The following is a 22,385-nucleotide window of genomic DNA, read 5'->3' as shown; positions in this document are numbered from 1 at the left end:
GAAGTGCCCTAAACTTGCATTCTCTTTAATGGACACCAGGGGGCAACTCTGGTTGTATAGAAGTCTATGAGAAATGCCTCTAATTACCTTCGCATTCTGAGAATGCGGAAGGTTATGTTTTGATCGCTGTGTATTTATTTATTTATTTGTATGCGTGTTATTCGCATAACACAAAAAGTATTAAACCGAATCGCATGAAATTTGGTGGGATGATTGGTTATTATCCGGGGACCATTTGATTAGATTTTGGGATCGATCGGGTCAAAGGTCAAGGTCATGAAAAGGTCAACATCTTCTTTTTACCATAGCGCGGTCAATTTTTATCCAATTGGCATGCAACTAATGCCAACATGTTCATAATTCAATGCCCAATCTTGTGATATGCGAAGGTATGCGCTCTACCGAGTGCCCATTCTAGTTCTCTCTTGTTAAAGTTTATGGTCTCAATCCTAGTTACAAGTCTTCTTCTATACAGCTTGATGTTCATTTTGTAAATGACGCTGTGCTTTATGCTTTAGGGCGTGGCTACTCATCGACAGGCTGCTACCGGAGCGTCGTCCAGTCTGGGACACCTTTAACCCTTTCAGAGAGGGCATTCAGTTCATGAAAGTTTATTAATTAACCTTTTAGGTAACATAAAAAGGCTTTTCCAGCATTCGGTCGTATTTACCTCCACCCTCTCGCTTAAAAACGTCAGTCCACAAACAGTCGATGGTTAGGAGGCATGACCAACAATCCCTCTTGGACTGTGCCATGTGAAGTATCGGGGTGGGGGGTAAACTAGAAGACTGAAATTGACAGGAAACCCACTCACACGGATCAGTTTTTTGCGGTTAGCTTCCCACCACCCACGACAACGCAAGCTGGGAGTAATTATAACGCTTCGCCACCTGGCTGAGAATCTGCCGACTCCACCGCGGAGACGGAGACGAGGGGCGGCGACATCGCGGGAAAGCTTCCAAACCGCATCTCTACACCGCCTCGGCCTTTGGTGAAATGTAACACAATCACGGCAGCGGCCTGTACGCGCTTATTTATTATGAGGTACAGGCAACAAAATGTCAACAGCACTCATATATTACGATGTCAATGTTTGTTTTTTAAGGAAAGTAAGAGAAGAAAGATTTGTTTTTCGAAGGGCGACAACCTGAAAGTGAATTATCACACCAACTGGTCACTCGATAAACACTTCCTCTCACTAACGAAACAACAGCTTCTGTTGTGAGAGGGACTCTGTGATTAATTTACTGTTGTAGTGAGGCCATATATTAATAGTTCTGGACTGCTTCTGTGTGTGTGTGTGTGTGTGTGTGTGTGTGTGTGTGTGTGTGTGTGTGTGTGTGCCGTTTCCATGGCAGACTTTCACAAAGCTTTTCATTCTTGTGTCTTTTTTTTCTCTCTCCTCTCGCAACACCTCCCTGCATCACAGCTCTGAGACTCCTCCGCTCCTTGTTTCTCGGCTCTCTGATTGACACGCAGCAGCAGCCTACTTGCCTCAACTGTGTGTCTTTTGTGCCCCGTGGTTCTCTGCACTCTCCTCCTCTCTCTCTCTCTCTCTCGCGTCTCCATTTTTAGGACGGCTGATCGATGTAGCTATCTGCTGCCTCTCACTTCCCTCGACAGGTCAGAGTTCCCCCCCCCCCTCCCGTTTGTATGAAAAGGCTCACAGAACCGCCAGCGCAGTGCATGGATGCTCAGGATTCGTTGCTATATTTGTAACCTGGGTATATAATGAGACTTTTTTTTCTTCCCTCCTCCATTATTTGAAGGAGAATTCACCAGAGCAAATCAGATCATCATTCCCTATTCATGCATTATTCAATTAAGTTAAATTCAGTTTATTTTGTATAGCCCAATATCACAAATTCCAGATGTGCCTTACAGTCCGCACACGTGCGACATCCCTGTCCCAGGACCTCAGGATTATACGACGCTCCATAAAAGATTCTAGGTGGTCGTGTGCTACGTGAGAGATGGTGCCATTTAAAATGTAATCTCTTTGTGAGACACTAACGATTCCCAACGCAGCGGAAGAAAGTGAACTGAGAACAATTATATTCTCAAGGAAAGTGCATTTCTGCAAAAAAAAGTTAACTTAAAAAAAAGAAGAAGAAGAAAACTGTTTCCAACTGCGTTGTAGATGAGATCATTTGTGCATCTGCAGGTTTATATCACACACGCTCCTCTGCCAAGAAAGATGGAACAAAATACAACTGCTCAGGGTGCTAATAAAAGTGCGTTCTCAAATTAGGCACAGGGACTGTTCAGTGCCCACACTGTGACAGCTGCCTGCCAAGAAAAACGAAAGTTGGGTGTAAACACGGCTCCGATCGGCCTGTTTGGGTTCGTCTCGGCAGCAGGTGCAAGGATCACTGTTGAGGCCCGCAGATTCCCCTCAGACGCCTGAGTCCTGAACGTTGTGGGCTGAACCCGAGCCCATAAGCAAGCCAGCTTGAGATCTTGATTGAGGAGGATGGGAGAGAAAAAAGCAGCAAAAAAAAACATGATGATGATTTGTTGCCTTGGAAGTTAAGCAACATGCACTGAATGCACTGAATCGGGGGGCTCACATGAGGCAGATAAATAAATAAAAACGAAGATAAACATTGAGGCAGCAGAGACATCTGGACTTTCAGTTATTAATACAGGTCGTGCTCCTAAAGCACTGGATCCTACACTTCCCAGAATGCATCTCTGGTATTTTAAGCAAAATAAACACAGTTTTTAATGCTGGCTGTCTTGTTAAAATGTGCATTTCCACACACTATGACATCATCAGGCGTATTCGTCATCTTTACATCATACAAGTGTTATATCCTATATGTGTAAAATCAGTTGAGTAGCCCTTCGGATTTATATTTGGAAATAATAAGATGTATTTTAATTAGGCAAGAATGAATCTTTCAATTGTCAATAGCTTGTTATTTTCATTACATTCTCAGCTAAATGCTGATTTACCAGAAAGGCGGTGCAGAGCAATAATTACAGTACTCACAGCAAGTGTTCCTGAGGTGTTTACACCTCCAGAAATATATATATATAAATATATTTATATATATATAATATATCGGTATATATATATATTTATATATAATTAAAATATAGTGAGTGTTTAATATTGTTGACAGATGTTTACTCATTTCAAACTGAAAAGACAGACAGACCATAACATCTGCACAGACATTATATCCAGAATTAGATTAAGCCTCAAAATTAATTCGACCATTTACTGTGATACACTATCTTTAATACACTCAACTATCTTACATATTTAGGCTACTCTGGTCTCACAATGCATGTTAAAGCACGAATGTGTTTAAAAAAATCTTTGCTCATCCAATAAAACACGGCTCCTCCTTCCCATTTACAACCAGACGCTCAGAAGTCGTCTTCATAAATAAAACACCGTCGGCCCGCCGAACATTTGTTGTTTGTTGTATCCGTCATATCTGTGAAATATATCTATATTAATATGTTTGCTTAACGGATCTGCAGCACTCGCTCCTTCCAACCCACCCGCGTGTGGTGGGTGGATGAAGTGTTGATATATTATTCATCTGTTGTTGCACATGAATTATTGCTTATCAATTCAAATCAATAAAAGGGAGCTGAGTGACATGAAAAAAGGGAAACGTGTGTGCAGGCAGAGATGGAGAGAAGTCGGAGGAGAGAACGTCTGTATCCTCTCCAAAGATGTAGCAGTGAATCACTCGCTGTCGGCCTGCATTGATGACACGCTGTCGTTGAATAATTCAAGCCACGGTGGTTTGAAAATGTGTTGAAAACAAATACGACAGCGTGATAACTTTTAGTAATCAAGAAATTATTTTCAACATTAGTTTCAATAGTTTTGAAACTTAAACAATGAATGAAGGATTCAGAGACACAGCTGTGTTCCCCTTTTTGTCTGTTCCCCTTTTCGTCTCTGTTCCACTTTTGCTCTTTGTCCCTTTTTGTCTCCCACTTTTTGTCTCTCTTCCCCTTTTTGTATCTGTTCCCCTTTTTGTCTTTGCTCCACTTTTTGTCTCTCTTCCCCTTTTTGTATCTGTTCCCCTTTTTTTCTCCCACTTTTTGTCTCTGTTCCACTTTCGCTCTGTGTCCCTTTTTGTCTCCCACTTTTTGTCTTTCTTCCCCTTTTTGTATCTGTTCCCCTTTTTGTCTCCCACTTTTTGTCTCTGTTCCCCGTTTTGTCTCTGTTCCACTTTCGCTTTACGTCCCCTTTTGTCTCCCACTTTTTGTCTCTCTTCCCCTTTTTGTATCTGTGTCCCTTTTTGTCTCTGTGTCCATTTTTGTCTTTGTTCCACTTTTTGTCTCTCTTCCCCTTTTTGTATCTGTTCCCCTTTTTGTCTCCCACTTTTTGTCTCTGTTCCACTTTCGCTCTGTGTCCCTTTTTGTCTCCTTCTTTTTGTCTTTGTGTCCATTTTTGTCTTTGTTCCGTGCACTTCTCGTCTCTGTTCCCCTTTTTATCTCCTTCTGTGTCTCTGTCTCTCTTTCTGTCTGTGTGCACTAGAGTGCTCTGTAGTTCTCTAGAGCATATCAGCGTGCGCTGTACGCTATGCTAATGTCCCCACGCCGACGTCACCACTTTTGAGGCTGATGCCCGCGCTCGCAATATATTCTGACCTCACTGGAAACATGAATTATCCAACAGCGGTCATCTTAAAATTGAATTGCGGCTTCCGTTCTAATGGAAATTGCGAGTGGGTGTCTACATCTACCTGTCCCTGATACACCCAGTGGCCCTCTTGACCGTCCGGATTGCCCGCAATGCCTCAGTCACATCACATGACGTGGTAATCCTGCTTGGGACTGAATCAGCCCCTAAACCCTGGCAGTGCAGATTAGCACTAGGAAGGTACAGAGTAGGAGGCTCTGTAAGTACCAGGGCTTTCCCTGCTTCCTGTAGCTCCGACTGCGCCTCACAGAGCGCCATCTTTTCCTGCTTCACCGTGACCCGAGTCACCTGGAGGAGCCTCATTAGCTCCATTAGAGTCAAGCAACGGTGTTATTGTCAAGGAAAACGAGAGAGAACCAGATCATGGTTCACAAGATCTACAATGTAAAGGGAAAGCTAGCCTTGTATGTTCTCGACCTATGGAGGGAAGTAACTTCTTTTATAGCGAAGATATTTAGCTGTTCATTTCTGCCCTGAGCTCATTAGACATTTTAAAAAGATCCAATTAGACCTATAATAACACTTTGCTGATACTCAGGGGGGAAATGAAGTCTTACACAAGAAGAAACATACACACATATCTATATATATATATATATACACTACCGTTCAAAAGTTTGGGGTCACCCAGACAATTTCGTGTCTTCCATGAAAACTCACACTTTTATTTATCAAATGAATTGAATATTTCATAGAACATATAGTCAAGACATTGACAAGGTTAGAAATAATGATTAATATTTGAAGTATTAATTTTGTTCTACAAACTTCAAGCTCAAAGGAAGGCCAGTTGTATAGCTTATATCACCAGCATAACTGTTTTCAGCTGTGCTAGCATAATTGCACAAGGGTTTTCTAATCAGACATTAGTCTTCTAAGGCAATTAGCAAACACAATGTACCATTCGAACACTGGAGTGATAGTTGATGGAAATGGGCCTCTATACACCTATGGAGATATTTCATTAGAAACCAGACACTTCCACCTTGAATATTAATTTACCACATTAACAATGTATAGAGTGTATTTTTGATTAATGTTATCTTTATTGAAAAAACAGTGCTTTTCTTTGAAAAATAAAGACATTTCTAAGTGACCCCAAACTTTTGAACGGTAGTGTATATATATATACAGTGGGTACGGAAAGTATAGAGTAGTCCATGGGATATTTCAGTTTTTCTTTTTTGATACATTTTCAAAAAATTCCACATTTGTGTTTTTTTCTGTCAAGACGGGGTGCTGAGTGACATTAATGAGAAATAAAATGAACTTTTTTGATTTTAGCAAATGGCTGCAATGATACAAATAGTGAACATTTAAAAAGGGGTCTGAATACTTTCCGTACCCACTGTATATATATATATAAATATAAATATCTATATAACGGCACCGTATCTAAGTACCTAATGACCTCATCTCAAGTCCTTATGCTTCTGCGTTATGTTTTCGTCTCTCAGTTCTGTCCATTCTCCCGGAGGCGTTTCTTAAAAATCGGCGCAAATGTCCACTTGAAGTCAATATTTTAAAGATCAAAGGACGAGGCAACTGTGGCAGGAACAGACCTTGAACAGACACGTGCGTCGTGGCAGTATATATCCCGAAGGTTTGACTTCTCATTTGAGATCAATGATTATTTCAATTTGCGATTCGGTATTTCAACCCGAAAAAGCTTTCCACACTTCTGTCGACGTCGCCTCAAGGCCTCAGAGCACTGGGACGGACATGGCCGCCGCATGTACAGCTGCACGAGGAGAACAGCTGCCTCCAACGAGCCCTCGCCGTCTCTCTTTTTCCGAAAAACTCACATGGCTCGCATGTTAAAAATAGAGCGTCCGTCTTGTCTTGTGCCCACCGATGTGCGTAATTATGAGGCACTGTGCTCTTCACATGCATGGCCAGTGATCCCATTACCTCCATGGAAACCATGAAGGCTTAGGAGAAGGCGTCCTCGGTAACCCGGTCTCCCCGGTCAACTCTGTTGCTCATATCCTCTAATAACGGGTTGTTTTGGTAAGCCGCCTTTTTATGCCGCTGCTTATTGTCTCCTAAAGAGAGAGTGACTCACTGTATTCCCTAAAGTGAGACTGATCCTTCTGATCCAGCGTTGCATTGTGGGAACCACTTCAGCGCTGGTGGGACTTCAGGGTCTCGAGAGTTGGCATGCTGTTGGCATCGTCGTGTTCTGTGTGCTGTAAAACGGACTTATCGGACTTTTATCGTATTTATTCATGTCCGCCTCACATGGCGTCTTTGGGTCGAGTACTGTGTATCTTTGGGTCGAGTACTGTGTATCTTTGGGTCGGGTACGTTGTATCTTTGGGTCGGGTACTGTGTATCTTTGGGTCGAGTACTGTGTATCTTTGGGTCGAGTACTGTGTATCTTTGGGTCGGGTACTGTGTATCTTTGGGTCGAGTACTGTGTATCTTTAGGTCGAGTACTGTGTATCTTTGGGTCGGGTACTGTGTATCATTAGGTCGAGTACTGTGTATCATTAGGTCGAGTACTGTGTATCTTTGGGTCGGGTACTGTGTATCTTTAGGTCGGGTACTGTGTATCTTTGGGTCGGGTACTGTGTATCTTTGGGTCGGGTACTGTGTATCTTTGGGTCGAGTACTGTGTATCTTTAGGTCGAGTACTGTGTATCTTTGGGTCGGGTACTGTGTATCTTTGGGTCGAGTACTGTGTATCTTTGGGTCGGGTACTGTGTATCTTTGGGTCGAGTACTGTGTATCTTTGGGTCGAGTACTGTGTATCTTTGGGTCGGGTACTGTGTATCTTTGGGTCGAGTACTGTGTATCTTTAGGTCGAGTACTGTGTATCTTTGGGTCGAGTACTGTGTATCTTTGGGTCGGGTACTGTGTATCTTTGGGTCGAGTACTGTGTATCTTTGGGTCGGGTACTGTGTATCTTTGGGTCGGGTACTGTGTATCTTTGGGTCGGGTACTGTGTATCTTTGGGTCGGGTACTGTGTATCTTTGGGTCGAGTACTGTGTATCTTTGTTGTATCAACTGTCTCTGTGTCGGCCCTTTTTAACTATGCTACTACATGCAGCAGCTGTTGCCAGTAGCTTCATGCTATCAAACGACCAATAGCATCGGGCTAACGGTTCATCTGTTAACCCTTCTTAGCCTGATTTGCTGGCTTTAACATGTTTTTTTAAGCTATAAGCCTAATGGTAACAATTTACTGGGAAGAAACATTAAAATTCTGGTGTCAATATTGACATTTCTCACCAAACTGTATTACATCTAATCTCTCAAGGCCAAAAGTGAGGCAGAGTCGACCGCTAATATACGTCATTTTACGTTGTTGTTTGCTTTTTTCCGTTGCAATCGCTGCGCCGCAAACCGCCTGTTCTCTCCATTCTGGGTACGGAAAATCCAGCGTGATCGCGTTTACGACATCTGGGTAACCGGCGCCGACTCATTCATCTGGCGACAGCGACGCGCTGTGACGAGAGCGCCGGTGAAGCGTTGCACTTTTTTTAAACATTCATCTCATGTAACGGCTGATAGCCGGCTAACATCGGCTCGCTAATCCCGCCATGTTGTTTCTGACAGTAGGACACAGGTTAGAGAGCAGCGGGAGAATACAGCCGGGAGCAGAGCGGGCCGGGCCCCGCCAGATAGGAGCAGTGAGGCGGAGTGTAGTCCTTGACTAATTTGTGGTCTGATCTGACCCCCGCCAAGAAATAGTACACCACATCCCCCCTCCCCCCTCCCACCGGAACAATCACAACATGGTTACATGGTTTCACTTTGTGTTTGACAAGGTAATGAATAACTCCATAAACTCAAATCAACCTTGGAACTTGCAGCGACGGATAGCTCGAAGCTAAATTTACAAATTACACTGATGAATATGGATCAGGGTAATGGATAAACTATAATTAAATGTCAGAATATTTTAAAGCGAAACGCCGCTGCTCTCAGACGCCGCGGTTGCAACTTAAATTCCAACTTTGAGTGCGATGCCTTTCGGTACTTTACATGTTTTATATTTATTTTTAACAACGCTTATACGGAAGTGGCCGCGATGATGCTTGTAGAGGATGAAATGTACACAGATGAAGACGATGCTGTTGCTGATTGGCCGATCCTCATTGGGGGAAGACACAGAATCACAATCTCTTTTGTTTTGTAATCGTCAGGAGAACCACTGCCGGAGGATTAAGATCCTGGGGGATTGTTACTACTGTGTGTCCGGACTGACCCAACCCAAGACTGACCACGCCCACTGCTGCGTGGAGATGGGTCTGGACATGATTGACACCATAACGTGAGTGTGCATATTTGTTGTCTTTTATCGAGCTGTATTACAAGAGGGATTTTTAAAGTGTCATTGCACCCCGTGGATGAAATCATCATCCGTCCATTTACTTTACTTTGCAAAAGAAATTGTCCTTTTAATCGTTGCTCTATTCTCACTGTTAAACTGAGCCCATTTTAAGAGACTGTAGTATAATTTACTTTATAATGTCAGATTATCCAAAACATGCAAGTCAGAGCTCAAGGTTCGAGAATCTGCATGACGTGCCTCGACTTAGGAATTTACACGTCCCGGAGTGTAGATAACGAACATATGTAACAGGCCTCGATTCAGGTTTGAACTTAGGAGGGCCACGTCTCTGGGTTCAACCTGGTAGATCAGTCCCAAAATGAGGTAATTATGCCTGAAGGTGATTGGACCACAAAGGCCGGGAATAATCAACTCCTCCTTGTTTGATGTGTATAAAGATTATGGTAAAATGCATGATCGGCAGACTTCTCAATTTGCCATTTGAGTCTCCAGGTTAATCTAGAAAACCTGTTTTTGACATGTACTCGTAAGAAATAAACTAAATATTCTTATGAAGTGCTGTGTCCCTCGAAGATCTTTTTTCATCATCAATCTCTTCGCCATCCCACGGTCGGCGAGCAGATACAACAAGACCTCAAGTAGTCTAAACTGCAGCCTGATTGGCCGTGTGCGCTGTGAGTGGATTTTAACATCCGAGTGAGCAGAACTACAGTCGTCTGAGAGCGGCTCAATAAAATCATCTATTTTATTGAGCTCGTTGTCTCTGCGTAAGCCACCAAAAAACGACTTTGTGACAGCAACAAGAGTAAATGTAATTCCTGACGTGGAATTTTATTTTTATTTTTTGTACTGTCCCTTTAACACCCCTCCTCTTTATTTATATATATCAATAGAAACCTCACGTCCACCCTCCCGTGTGTCTGTCCCCGCAGGTCGGTAGCAGAGGCCACGGAAGTCAACCTCAACATGCGTGTGGGTTTGCACACGGGTCGCGTGCTGTGTGGCGTGCTGGGCCTCCGGAAATGGCAATATGACGTGTGGTCCAATGATGTCACCCTAGCCAATGTAATGGAAGCGGGAGGACTGCCTGGGTCAGTACTGGACACTTAGCATGAAGACCAGCCTCAACAGCCACGGACATCGCACACACACACACACACACACACACACACATGTGATCTATAACTGACACAGGAAATCCTTTTGTTAAGCGAGGTGTGAATATTTCCAATATTATATTATTATTATTTATTACATTATATATATATATAATTATATATTACAATTCCTATATATATATATATATATACTGTATATCTACTTTTATTTTTTTCCCTTTTTCTTCTTACTCTTACTTACAGTAATGCTGTTGTTTTTTTAGATAATTGTTTTAAAGGTTTAGCCATAGAAAAAAAAGAAAATTCTTTGCAGCATTTTCAAAAGACCCCGCAGGATGTCAGGCCTCCCGTGTCCTCTGCAGATGCCCTGCTCGGTGCTGCCCGTGCCCCTGAGGCAGCTTGTGTATTACCCTGTCCCGTCTCCGCATGTGTTCCACAGGAAGGTCCACATCACCAAAGCTACGCTGGAGTGCCTAAACGGAGATTATGAGGTGGAGCCTGGAAACGGTCACGAAAGGAACGCCTTCCTCCAAAAACATGAAATTGAAACCTTCTTTATAGTGCCATCTCACCGACGGAAGGTATCGCACTGTAATTCTGTGCTGCTGAATGCATATCTAAGCTTGCTAGAGGAGTGACATGATCAAGATGAAAGCATCAGTCGTTTCTTGAGATGACACTTCCTATAAGACTTCGGCCGTAGTTACCTGCAGGACGTATGCTAATCAGAATTAACAGACTTATGTGGTAAAGCACTTATCTGGACCCGTCTTCACCTCTATGCCCATATGTAGCATCAGACCTTCAAGTAGAAACAGGCCTGTAGTGTCGACTGAAGCGTCCTGCGTCATATGATGGAGCTCTCACTCCCGGTCCTGGTACTGGATTGGACCCGGGCCATGAAGCCCGCAGCACCGAGCATCTCCCGCCCGCACAGTCCGACGCACTTAGTGATACACATGTGTGTGTGGAGTGTGTGTCTCCCAACAGATGTGCCACAAGCAGCTGGAGAGGGAATTTCAGTCTTGGTTTCATATTACTCTCGTCTCTATCTACCTCTCCTCCCTCGCAGATGTTTATTTAAATTGTTGTTATCTTATGCAATATAAGGCTGTAGGTTACACGGGCCCTCTTATGGACCCGTAACACTCCAGTTGCGTGCATTTTTCTTCGATATGCGGCTAATCCTCTTATTAGAGCTGATGGTTCGACTTCATCAAAGGCACGGACGGCTCAGAGAATGATGTGCCCCGACTGAGCCGCGTTGGATAGGCTGCTACTCACTCTGCTATTGTGCCTTTATTTATTCTACCCCCACCCCCCCCCCCGCTCCGGGACACGCCCTCCGACGAACATGTCTTACTGCAAACGACATCTCCTCAAACGCTTTCAACTTGTGCTTAATTTTGATCACTCGTTCTAAAATAGATGTGTTAAAGAGAAATGAGGGCAGCAGAATCCTCAAAAACTATTAAAACCACCTGTGGGTCTGACCTCATCTGAACCACTTTGTAGTGAGATACCTGAGCCTGATCATAATGATTGCATGTGTGTGCATGACCATGTGTGCACGTGCATGCTGTCCAATGCCTGTGCATGATTTAAAGACCCTTACATAATATACACATATATATATGTATGTGTGTGGGGTATCATGACTAAATCCTTGTTCCCGTTTCTTATCTGGTGACAGATATTCCCAGGATTGATTCTTTCGGATATAAAGCCCGCCAAAAAGATGAAGTTCAAAACTGTGTGCTACTTACTAGTGCAGCTTATGCACTGCAGGAAGATGTTCAAGGCTGAGATTCCCTTCTCCAATGTCATGAACTGCGAGGACGGTGATAAGGTATAAACTCTCAGTGTCTGTGTTGACGTTTCTGTGTGTGTTCGTGCTGTGACGTTAATGGAGACCACAAGATGTACAAGCCTGAATGTCTAGGGTATTTTATGCTATAGATCAAATATACTCCTCGTTTGACTCACCTGGATTATCCTGAAGGTAAATGTGGGCCTGAGCTCTTTATTTACACCTCAACCTGAATCTTTCCTGATATTGTGGCGATGAAAAAAAATACTTATGCAATAATACCTGTCAGTCACATTCTTCCTGTCGAACTGAACATCAGCCGAGAGGCATTTCAAACTTTTCTTCTTCATATGAACATTTTTAATGTATATTTCTGTTTTGCCAAAAAAAGAAGAAGAAAAAAAAACAATGACATTTCCTTAATGTGCTTAACAGCGGGACACAAATGAGTGTGGGCTGAAAACATTATTCCAACAGAACGGCGCTGCCGACCGTCCGAACGCGTTACGGGAGCTGCAGCGCGTGCTCCTGGAGTCCTTCGTGATTTACTGGCTTCCTTAATGTGAACTCATGGACGCGCACTAGATATTATTAGCGTGTGCAAAGAGATGCTCCCGCTGTCACACAAATGTTCTTTGTCAGCTCATTGAACAGCGATATTCGTAGCGGAGCCACTTCCTCCCATCTGTCGTCGCTGTAGACTTTAGATATTAATAGTTAACAGTTTTGAGTCCACTGCATAGTTTGGGGGTTTGGGGCGGTTTCCAATGTGCTGTAGGAAGTCGCGGTGGTCACCGATGAAGTGATTCATCAAGAAAACAATAGTCAGAATAATTTATTCTTCGGCTAATTGCCAGGAACAGCCTGTCTCTGTCCGAGTAGTTCACATATTTCCCCCATGCTAACGATGAATCTTTGAGAAATCGGCAAGTTAAGGAGAAAATAATTCAACATTCCGGGTAAATAAAAAGGCTTCACCAACATCGCCCCAGCCTGCTGTACGTATGAGTCAGCAGCTATATATATATGGATGGATGCTTTGTCGTAAATAGCGAGGGAATGATGGGAAGTGATGCTCTTATATCAAGACCTCAACATATCAGCCCCCAACACACACACACACACACACACACACACACACACATAGTCACACTGGCAATCTAGCCAAATGTCAAAGAGTTTATTTGACCTTGTGTGCCGTAACATAAATCCAGTGGCCTAGCAGCTGTGTAATTCTTGCGACAAGCTGTTTTAATCTAGATTTTCAGGTGTGTGTGACGGGTATATATATATTTTCTCATATTGAGGACTAACCACAGATGACAAAGTAATAGGAAATAGGAAATACATAGTTCCCATGAGTCTGTTTGTGTGGGGGTGGGCGAGGCGGTCGAAGGTTAACAAGGTCAGGACATCCGGGGAATTCATTGAAGCCAAAAACAAGTATAGGAGAGCAGATTTGTGTTTTTAAATATTTTCCATGAAAGTGTGACGGAGCGTGGTGGTGGTCACCGCGGCCGCAAGCCGCGACCTCGCACGACGCGCCTCTTAGATCGACATGACTGTCCCTGACATCGCCGAGAGGCGGGTTGACGTCAAGCGAAAGACAAATAGAAAAGTGGCGACAGGTGAAGTCACACATGCTCCCACCGCTGAAAGGTAATTTGTCATTCAGACCACAGACACTCGAGTTGTGCGGAGAGAGATATGCAGTCAGGGCACGGAGAGCGGCGCAGGACGGAGGAATGGGGTGTTTGGTGCAGCAGACATGGCTGCATGACGTGTCCCGTGCTACACGGAGCAAAATATGGAATATCAGGAGGAGTCGGTGCCGCTGCCTCGTGAATAACAAAAAGAGAGAGAGAGCGAGAGAGTGAGGGAAGCACGGAGGACTGAGGGATGGAAACGAGGAGATAAAGGAAGAAGAACAACGAGATGGGGGGGGGGGGGGGGGTGAAGAGAGATAGGGAATGATGTAAGTAAGGAAAGGATGAAGCAGGGATGTGAAGAAGGAAGTAGGGATGAATACACACATTTATGAATGGAAAAGCAGAAAGAAAGGGAGATTGGATAAAAGACGAGAAGGAAAGACGTGTGAAAGGATATGTACACAGAGGGAGGTAAGGAAAGAGGAAGTAAGGGAGAATGCACATGGCAAGAGAAAGAAGGAGAGGCAGGAGAGAAAGGAAGGAACTCAGGGAGGATATATGTGATCAAAGAAGTGGGAACAGAAAGATTCACGGATAGGTACGGATATATGGAATTGGGGTAGGTAACGAGGAAGGAAGGAAGAATAAATGCAAGTGAGAAAAGAACGAAGGAAGTGAGAAAGATCGCACCCAAGCGAGAAAAGGAAAGGAGGAAGTAACGAAGACGATATAGAGCAGGGAAGGAAATAAGAATATACTGAGGCAGGGAAGGAAAGAAAGAATAATGACTGTACAGAGGAGGGAAGGGAGGAAGAATAGGAGAAAAGGAAGAAAGAAAAGGAGGAAAATGAGGAAGTGGGTGTGATGTCACAAACTCACGATCCCTCTCGTGACCCTCGCTCGCCCTTTGCTCCTCTGCTGATCCACCGAGCCTCACAATCCATTCGCCATGCTCCCTTACATGAACACACACACACACACACACACTCACACACATCCACCCTGCCATGTGTAACTCTCTGGCTTTGCCCCAATGCCCAACGTTTTGCAAAGCAGCTCCCTTTGGCTGCCTAGGACACTTAGCCGCAGCGGGGTGCATCCAGCAATGAAGTGTGAAGGCAACGTCCCGATCTCAAAGTATAATCAGCCGCCTGTTTCTACCGTCGCCTCTCTCCCAAACCTCGCTCCTCGTACGACAACGCTCCAGCGGCGGCGGAGAGAGAACGGGGCCTCGGCGCCGCAGCCGGTTCATCGCGCCGGTCTCGAGTTCTCCGTCCGTGTTATCGCTGTTAAAACCGCTCCGTCTTTCCATCTCCAACGCAGCGGAGGGCCATGCGGACGGCTCCGCAGAAGCTGAGGAACCGCACCAACGCCAACCAGGCCAACGTGGTCCAGAGCAGCCCCAGAACCCGGGTCAACCGCTACATCGGCCGCCTGATCGAGGCCCGCCAGACCGAGTCGGACACGGCGGACCTCAACTTCCTCACGCTCATGTACAAGAGCTCGGAGCGCGAGCAGAGGGTGAGGGCGCACGCACACACACACACACACACACACACACACCTTCTCAACCTCCTGGAGGATGTGTAGTCAGCCGCTCTCCGCCTGCTCTCAGTACCACCAGCTTCCCGACGAGCACTTCATCAGCGCCGTGGTCCTCTCCCTGGTCCTCGCCGCCTTGTTCGGCCTCGTCTACCTCCTCCTCATCCCGCAGTACGTACGGCAGCATCCGTCGCGTCGCTCTCTCAACCTCCCCTCTTGTTTACTCAGGTGGTTGTCTTTTGGACTAACCCCTCACCCCCCCCTCCCTCCATCCCTCCCCCCGCCATCTTTTTCTCTCCCTTTCTTCTTGTTTTTGTTCTCGTCTCCACTCAGGGGCACCGTGGTACTCGTCCTCCTCGTCTTCTGCATCTGTTTCCTCGTGGCGTGCATCATGTACCTGCATGTCACCAGACTACAGGTAACCACGTCCTTCTCGCCTTCCTTTCCTCAGCCTCCTTCTGCTCACACCTCAAACCAGCTGTCAAGTTTCCTCATTTGGATTTTCCTTTCTGCTCTGTGCCTCTTCTTCTTTTTTTGCTGACTACAGAGAAATATGTAAATGTATTTCACAAAGGCTCGTAATAACGACTCAGTATTCATTGGCTTCGAGATTACTTCCTAAGCCCCTGTGCGGTGTTTAAACTAGTCGATTCATTTCAGCTTTTGTTGAGGTTGATGGTCGTCCTCAAAGCTGCTGACCGCGTCAGATTATTATTGTTACACTTTCATGTTTTCCTTTTCTCTCTGCTGTTGTAGTCTTAACACATATATAGTATCAAACACGTAGGCTGCAGCATAAATATTCTAAAGATGCATCCCGTGTCTCTGTTGTTGTCTCCAGTGTTTCCCGGGCTGCCTGACCATTCAGATCCGCACCGCTCTCTGTATCGTCATCGTGCTCTTAATCTACGCCGTGGCCCAGGCCTGTGTGGTGAGTGATGAAGGCGACGGTCATAAATCCACCCGTCACACGACAAAGAAACACCCACCAGTAATCAAAGTGTCGCCACGCCTTGGACTATAAATGTAGTTCTTTTCTGATTGAAAAAAAGAAATAAAAATACTGCTTTGCATGCAATGTTTTTATAAATATTGTAAGAATTGTCCTTTAGAATTTAGACGGCGGTCCAGTAAATAGAGTAAAATAAGAAGAGAGCTATATCATCGTAACTATTTCTAAGAGAGTATCTTATTGTCTCCTTTGGTCCTGATGCATCTGCATGTGTCTCGCCTCCGTCAGGTGGGCTGCATGCCGCGGTTTTGGGGTAACGCCAACGGCAACAGCTCCATCGTCATCATCGACGTGGACAGCGGCACCAACCGCACCATGGAGGAGCTGCCCTGTGACGGCGCCGGCTACGCCTTCCTGTCCTGCGTGGTGGGCACGCTCACACTCGCCCTGTTCCTGCACGTCTCCTGGCTGCCAAAGATGGTGCTGATGGTGCTGCTGGGGGTGACCTACGTCACCGTGCTGGAGCTCAGCGGCTACCGCAAGAGTCAAGGGTGGGAGACGCACACTGACACGCACTGACACGCACTGACACACACACTGACACGCACTGACACGCATAGAGACACACTGACACGCACAGACACACACTGACACATAGAGACACACTGACACGCACAGACACACACTGACACGCACAGACACACTGACACGCACAGACACACTGACACGCACAGACACACACTGACACATAGAGACACACTGACACGCACAGACACACACTGACACATAGAGACACACTGACACGCACAGACACACACTGACACATAGAGACACACTGACACGCACTGACACATAGAGACACACTGACACGCACTGACACATAGAGACACACTGACACGCACTGACACACACTGACACGCACTGACACACACTGACACATAGAGACACACTGACACGCACTGACACACACTGACACGCACTGACACACACTGACACGCACTGACACACACTGACACACACTGACACATAGAGACACACTGACACGCACTGACACACACTGACACACACTGACACATAGAGACACACTGACACGCACAGACACACACTGACACATAGAGACACACTGACACGCACTGACACACACTGACACGCATAGAGACACACTGACACGCACTGACACATAGAGACACACTGACACGCACTGACACATAGAGACACACTGACACACTGACACACACTGACACATAGAGACACACTGACACGCACTGACACATAGAGACACACTGACACGCACTGACACACACTGACACGCACTGACACATAGAGACACACTGACACGCACTGACACGCACTGACACATAGAGACACACTGACACGCACAGACACACACTGACACACACTGACACGCACAGACACACACTGACACGCATAGACACACTGACACGCACTGACACATAGAGACACACTGACACACACTGACACGCACTGACACATAGAGACACACTGACACGCACTGACACATAGAGACACACTGACACACACTGACACGCACTGACACATAGAGACACACTGACACGCACAGACACACACTGACACGCACAGACACACATAGAGACACACTGACACACACTGACATGCATAGAGACACACTGACACGCACAGACACACACTGACACATAGACACACTGACACTGACACACACTGACACTGACACACTGACACACTGACACACACTGACACATAGAGACACACTGACACGCACTGACACGCACTGACACGCACTGACACGCACAGACACACACTGACACATAGAGACACACTGACACGCACTGACACACTGACACACTGACACACTGACACACTGACACACTGACACACACTGACACATAGAGACACACTGACACGCACTGACACACACTGACACATAGAGACACACTGACACACAGACACACACTGACACGCACTGACACATAGAGACACACTGACACATAGAGACACACTGACACGCACTGACACATAGAGACACACTGACACACACTGACACATAGAGACACACTGACACACTGACACACACTGACACATAGAGACACACTGACACGCACTGACACATAGAGACACACTGACACACACTGACACATAGAGACACACTGACACGTAGAGACACACTGACACATAGAGACACACTGACACGCACTGACACTGACACGCACTGACACGCACTGACACGCACTGACACGCACTGACACACACTGACACATAGAGACACACTGACACACACTGACACGCACAGACACACACTGACACATAGAGACACACTGACACGCACAGACACACACTGACACGCATAGAGACACACTGACACACACTGACACACACTGACACACACTGACACGCAGACACACTGACACATAGAGACACACTGACACGCACAGACACACACTGACACGCATAGAGACACACTGACACACTGACACACACTGACACGCATAGAGACACACTGACACACACTGACACGCACTGACACACACTGACACATAGAGACACACTGACACGCACTGACACACACTGACACACACTGACACGCATAGAGACACACTGACACACACTGACACGCACAGACACACACTGACACATAGAGACACACTGACACGCACTGACATGCACTGACACACACTGACACGCATAGAGACACACTGACACACACTGACACGCACAGACACACTGACACGCACAGACACACACTGACACATAGAGACACACTGACACGCACAGACACACACTGACACATAGAGACACACTGACACGCACTGACACACACTGACACGCATAGAGACACACTGACACGCACTGACACACACTGACACGCATAGAGACACACTGACACGCACTGACACATAGAGACACACTGACACGCACAGACACACACTGACACATAGAGACACACTGACACACACATGTACCACTCGCTTGCACTCAACTCGCGAGTCACGTGAAGAAACGGTTGGCTGTGAACGTCAAGCTACTCGTTATGTGTTCGATACGGAGAAGGGGAAGATAACCAGGATGTGTGTGTGTGTGTGTGTGTGTGTGTGTCGTCTTCTGCTTATCTGCAGCCCACACACTCTTTCATTTTCCACCCTTTGAAGCAGCACATGTGCTCATTAGTTCCAAATCAGAAGCCTGAGAGGACAATGTGGGCTGAGTGATCCCCCCCTCCCCCTTATTACGCACAGATCATAACTGTGTCCCTGAAAAGTGATGATCATGTCGAATTTAAAAAGGTTATTGAGATATTTCAGTCATATTATATCGTACGGTTTCAAGCAGTTAAATCACTCTCATGTATACCTTCATCTAAGATTTTTTTTCGAAGTAACACAAAAAAACTAGGGCTGTGAAACGATTAACATTTTTAATCGAGTTAATCACAGGTTTTTGTGGATTAATCATGATTAATCACATATTACCGATATTCTCGGTATATTTTGTGAGAACATAGAGATTTATGACAAAAGACAGATATATACATTTATACATTCTTCTATACAATGGTGCTGCAACTCAGCAGTTTTCTTCCATATGGAACATTAATACATCTTCATCCTAAACAGAATGTTTAACCCTCCTGTTGCCTTTCGGGTCAATTTGACCCCATTCAATGTTTAATGTCGGTGTTCTTTGGGGTCAATTTGACCCCAGGCTGTTTTTCACTGTGTCAAACATATCAGAAATATCAACTTTTTTATTTATTTAAAGGGCTATTTAGGTAGTCAACAAACAAACATAAAGTACCTCACACTTAAACTTGGGAAACAATATTAATTCTAATAATTTTCTGGAGGTTTTAATTGCTGGGGTCAAATTATGTAAAATATGTTAGTAAATGTAAAGGTAACAGGAGGGTTAAACAGAGCATTTTTCTCTTGTTTGTCAACCATTAACTCCACCATGATACAATCTAAAGGTGGACAGATTGACAAGTGACTTTTTTTTGCTCGGTCGATGCGCGCGCACGGAGCTCTGTGGCGCGCCAGACGGAGATCGATAAGTGTTAACGCAACGCGTAGAGACAGAGATGACATGCTGCTGTGGAGATACGATCAACAACAGACGTTTAGTTTAATAAAAGAACAAAGACGTGCTATGGAGAACATGTCAGGGGGCGGGCCAATCTTTTTAATGTCATGCGATCTACCGACACTACGCGCGATCGACTGGCAGGTCGCGATCGACGTGTTGAGACCCTGATCTACAGGAAGTAAAAGTCGTAACAAGGTTTCCGGAGGTGAACCTGCGGAAGGATCATTACCGATGAACAGACCGTCTGCATGAGAGCGGACAGAGTTCAGATTGAAGTGGTGTATTGGAAGCTCATTTTGCAAGTGACTTTTTTTTCGTCCCAACGACCAACAACAGACGGATTGGAAGCTCATTCTGCGCATGCGTTAAATGCGTTAAAAAAAAATAACTAGTTAAACCTGTAATTGGATTAACTGAGTTAACGCGTTATTTTTCACAGCACTAAAAAAAACATTATTCATGTCAAACGTGTGCGCTCTGGACTCTGTGGGGGGTCCACTCAACCCTCGTGTGGAGTCTCCTGTGTGGTCCGGTCCGGTGCTGACTCGTGCGTTGGTCTGTCTTCCACAGTGGGGGGTCCTTCCACATCCGGGGCTTTGAGCCCATCCTGTCTCTGTTGCTCTTCGTCAGCGCCCTGGCCCTCCACTCCCGGCAACTTGACCTCAAACTACGCTTGGACTTCCTCTGGGCTGTGCAGGTCAGGAAGTGTGTGCATCCAGTGTGGATGTCATAATATACGTCGTGTGCTGCCACTTCAACCTCGATGTATGTCAACTCGTATGGAGGATTTAGTATTTATAGGCCGCCGGCTGTCTGGACTTTGGCAAACGCGAGGATAAAGACGCTTGTTTTCACTCGGGGCCCAGGAGGGTGTTGTGCATCGTAGAATTGAAAAAGCTGATCTAATCTAATCATTTAACCAGCAGCATGTAATGGATCCAAGTCCACAGCCCATGTTGTGAGGTTTGCTACTGACCCCGTGTGGTGAAAATGTGGGACGAGCTCCAGTCCTCACGGCCGTATCTTTGTGTGTGTGTGTGTGTGTGTGTGTGTTGCGTTTGCTGTCAGGCGGAGGAGGACCGAGACGGCATGGAGAAAGTCAAGCTGGACAACAGGAGGATCCTCTTCAATCTTCTGCCCGCGCACGTGGCTCAGCACTTCCTGTTGTCGAACCCCAGGAACATGGTGAGCCTCGCTAATAGACAGGCAGACAGACAAACAGGCAAACAGGTAGATGAACGGACGGAAAGCCCCGATGAGAAGACGCCAGAGGATGCGCTTTGACGCCGTCTCACTGTCTTCCCTCGTTGTGCACCAGGACCTCTACTACCAGTCCTACGCGCAAGTTGGAGTCCTGTTTGCGTCGATCCCGAACTTCAACGATTTCTACATCGAGCTGGACGGCAACAACATGGGAGTGGAGTGCCTGAGACTTCTGAATGAGATCATCGGCGACTTTGACGAGGTGGGATGCAGATTTTCAGCCCCGACTCCGTCGACTTTGAACCCAGACCCGCGGGAGGTTTGAACAGTGTCTTCGTGTTGTGCTTATGTTGACTTGCAGCTGATGGATAAAGAGTGCTACAAAGACATAGAGAAGATCAAAACCATCGGCAGCACGTACATGGCCGCTGTGGGCCTCGTCCCCACCATCGGGACCAAGGTGACGAGTCGTTTGTGGGCGTTTTGTGTGTAAATGGACGTAGTGACGACGAGGGATGGGTGTCGTTTGGGGCGCTAAACCGGTGCTTTTTAAAACGATACCGGTGCCTAAACGGTTCCTGAATCGATACTTGAAAAAAAAGGGGAAAGAAGCATAAAACGACGATTGACAATGACGACATTAAAAACCTCTTCGGCCATATTCCCTGTGAAAGCCGTTCTCATGGCCGCTTTCATAGTTCAATGATAGGCTATCGTAACCTGCTGACAGGGCGGAGTCACCAGTGAAGTTCAAAATAATCGTTTTTTTCAATTTCAATCGGCTCAGGCACCGGAAAGGAAGTGCCATATTGGCACCGGTTTTCGGTGCCCAACCCTAGCGACGATACGGGGGATACTCACGTGCGCAGTGTGCTCCTCCTCTCCAGGCCAAGAAGTCTGTGTACGACCACCTGAGCACCATCGCAGACTACGCCATCGAGATGTTCGACGTTTTGGATGAAATCAACTACCAGTCGTACAACGAGTTTGTGTTGAGAGTGGGTACGTCGACGCTTTGTGTGACGCAATCACAACGTGAACCGCAACGAGACAAC

General features: G+C 45.9%; 1 protein-coding gene across 5 annotated transcripts in view; it reads left to right on the top strand.

Moving 5' to 3' along the window:
* LOC130197934 (adenylate cyclase type 1-like) overlaps positions 1–22,385 on the top strand; it is a 51,172-nt gene that overhangs the window by 20,921 nt on the left and 7,866 nt on the right. For 4 of the 5 annotated variants that reach the window (XR_008832547.1, XR_008832546.1, XR_008832548.1 and 1 more), the window contains exons 5-18: positions 8,828–8,955; positions 9,909–10,067; positions 10,534–10,675; positions 11,788–11,943; positions 14,877–15,074; positions 15,169–15,266; positions 15,429–15,513; positions 15,937–16,026; positions 16,336–16,598; positions 20,698–20,824; positions 21,196–21,357; positions 21,446–21,592; positions 21,692–21,790; positions 22,218–22,332. Coding sequence is in view for 2 of the 5 variants with exons in the window: in XM_056420920.1 (XP_056276895.1) it covers positions 8,828–8,955; positions 9,909–10,067; positions 10,534–10,675; positions 11,788–11,943; positions 14,877–15,074; positions 15,169–15,266; positions 15,429–15,513; positions 15,937–16,026; positions 16,336–16,598; positions 20,698–20,824; positions 21,196–21,357; positions 21,446–21,592; positions 21,692–21,790; positions 22,218–22,332 (1,969 nt within the window). In the remaining 3 variants the exon portion in view is untranslated. The remainder of the gene's footprint in view (positions 1–8,827; positions 8,956–9,908; positions 10,068–10,533; positions 10,676–11,787; positions 11,944–14,876; positions 15,075–15,168; positions 15,267–15,428; positions 15,514–15,936; positions 16,027–16,335; positions 16,599–20,697; positions 20,825–21,195; positions 21,358–21,445; positions 21,593–21,691; positions 21,791–22,217; positions 22,333–22,385) is intronic. The other variant, XM_056420921.1, reaches the window with a different exon arrangement.

The sequence above is a fragment of the Pseudoliparis swirei genome, chromosome 8, assembly GCF_029220125.1.
Source record: "Pseudoliparis swirei isolate HS2019 ecotype Mariana Trench chromosome 8, NWPU_hadal_v1, whole genome shotgun sequence".
Taxonomy (NCBI): Eukaryota; Metazoa; Chordata; class Actinopteri; order Perciformes; family Liparidae; genus Pseudoliparis; species Pseudoliparis swirei.
Note: the sequence above shows the minus strand (reverse complement) of the source record. Positions and strands in the feature narration are given on the sequence as shown.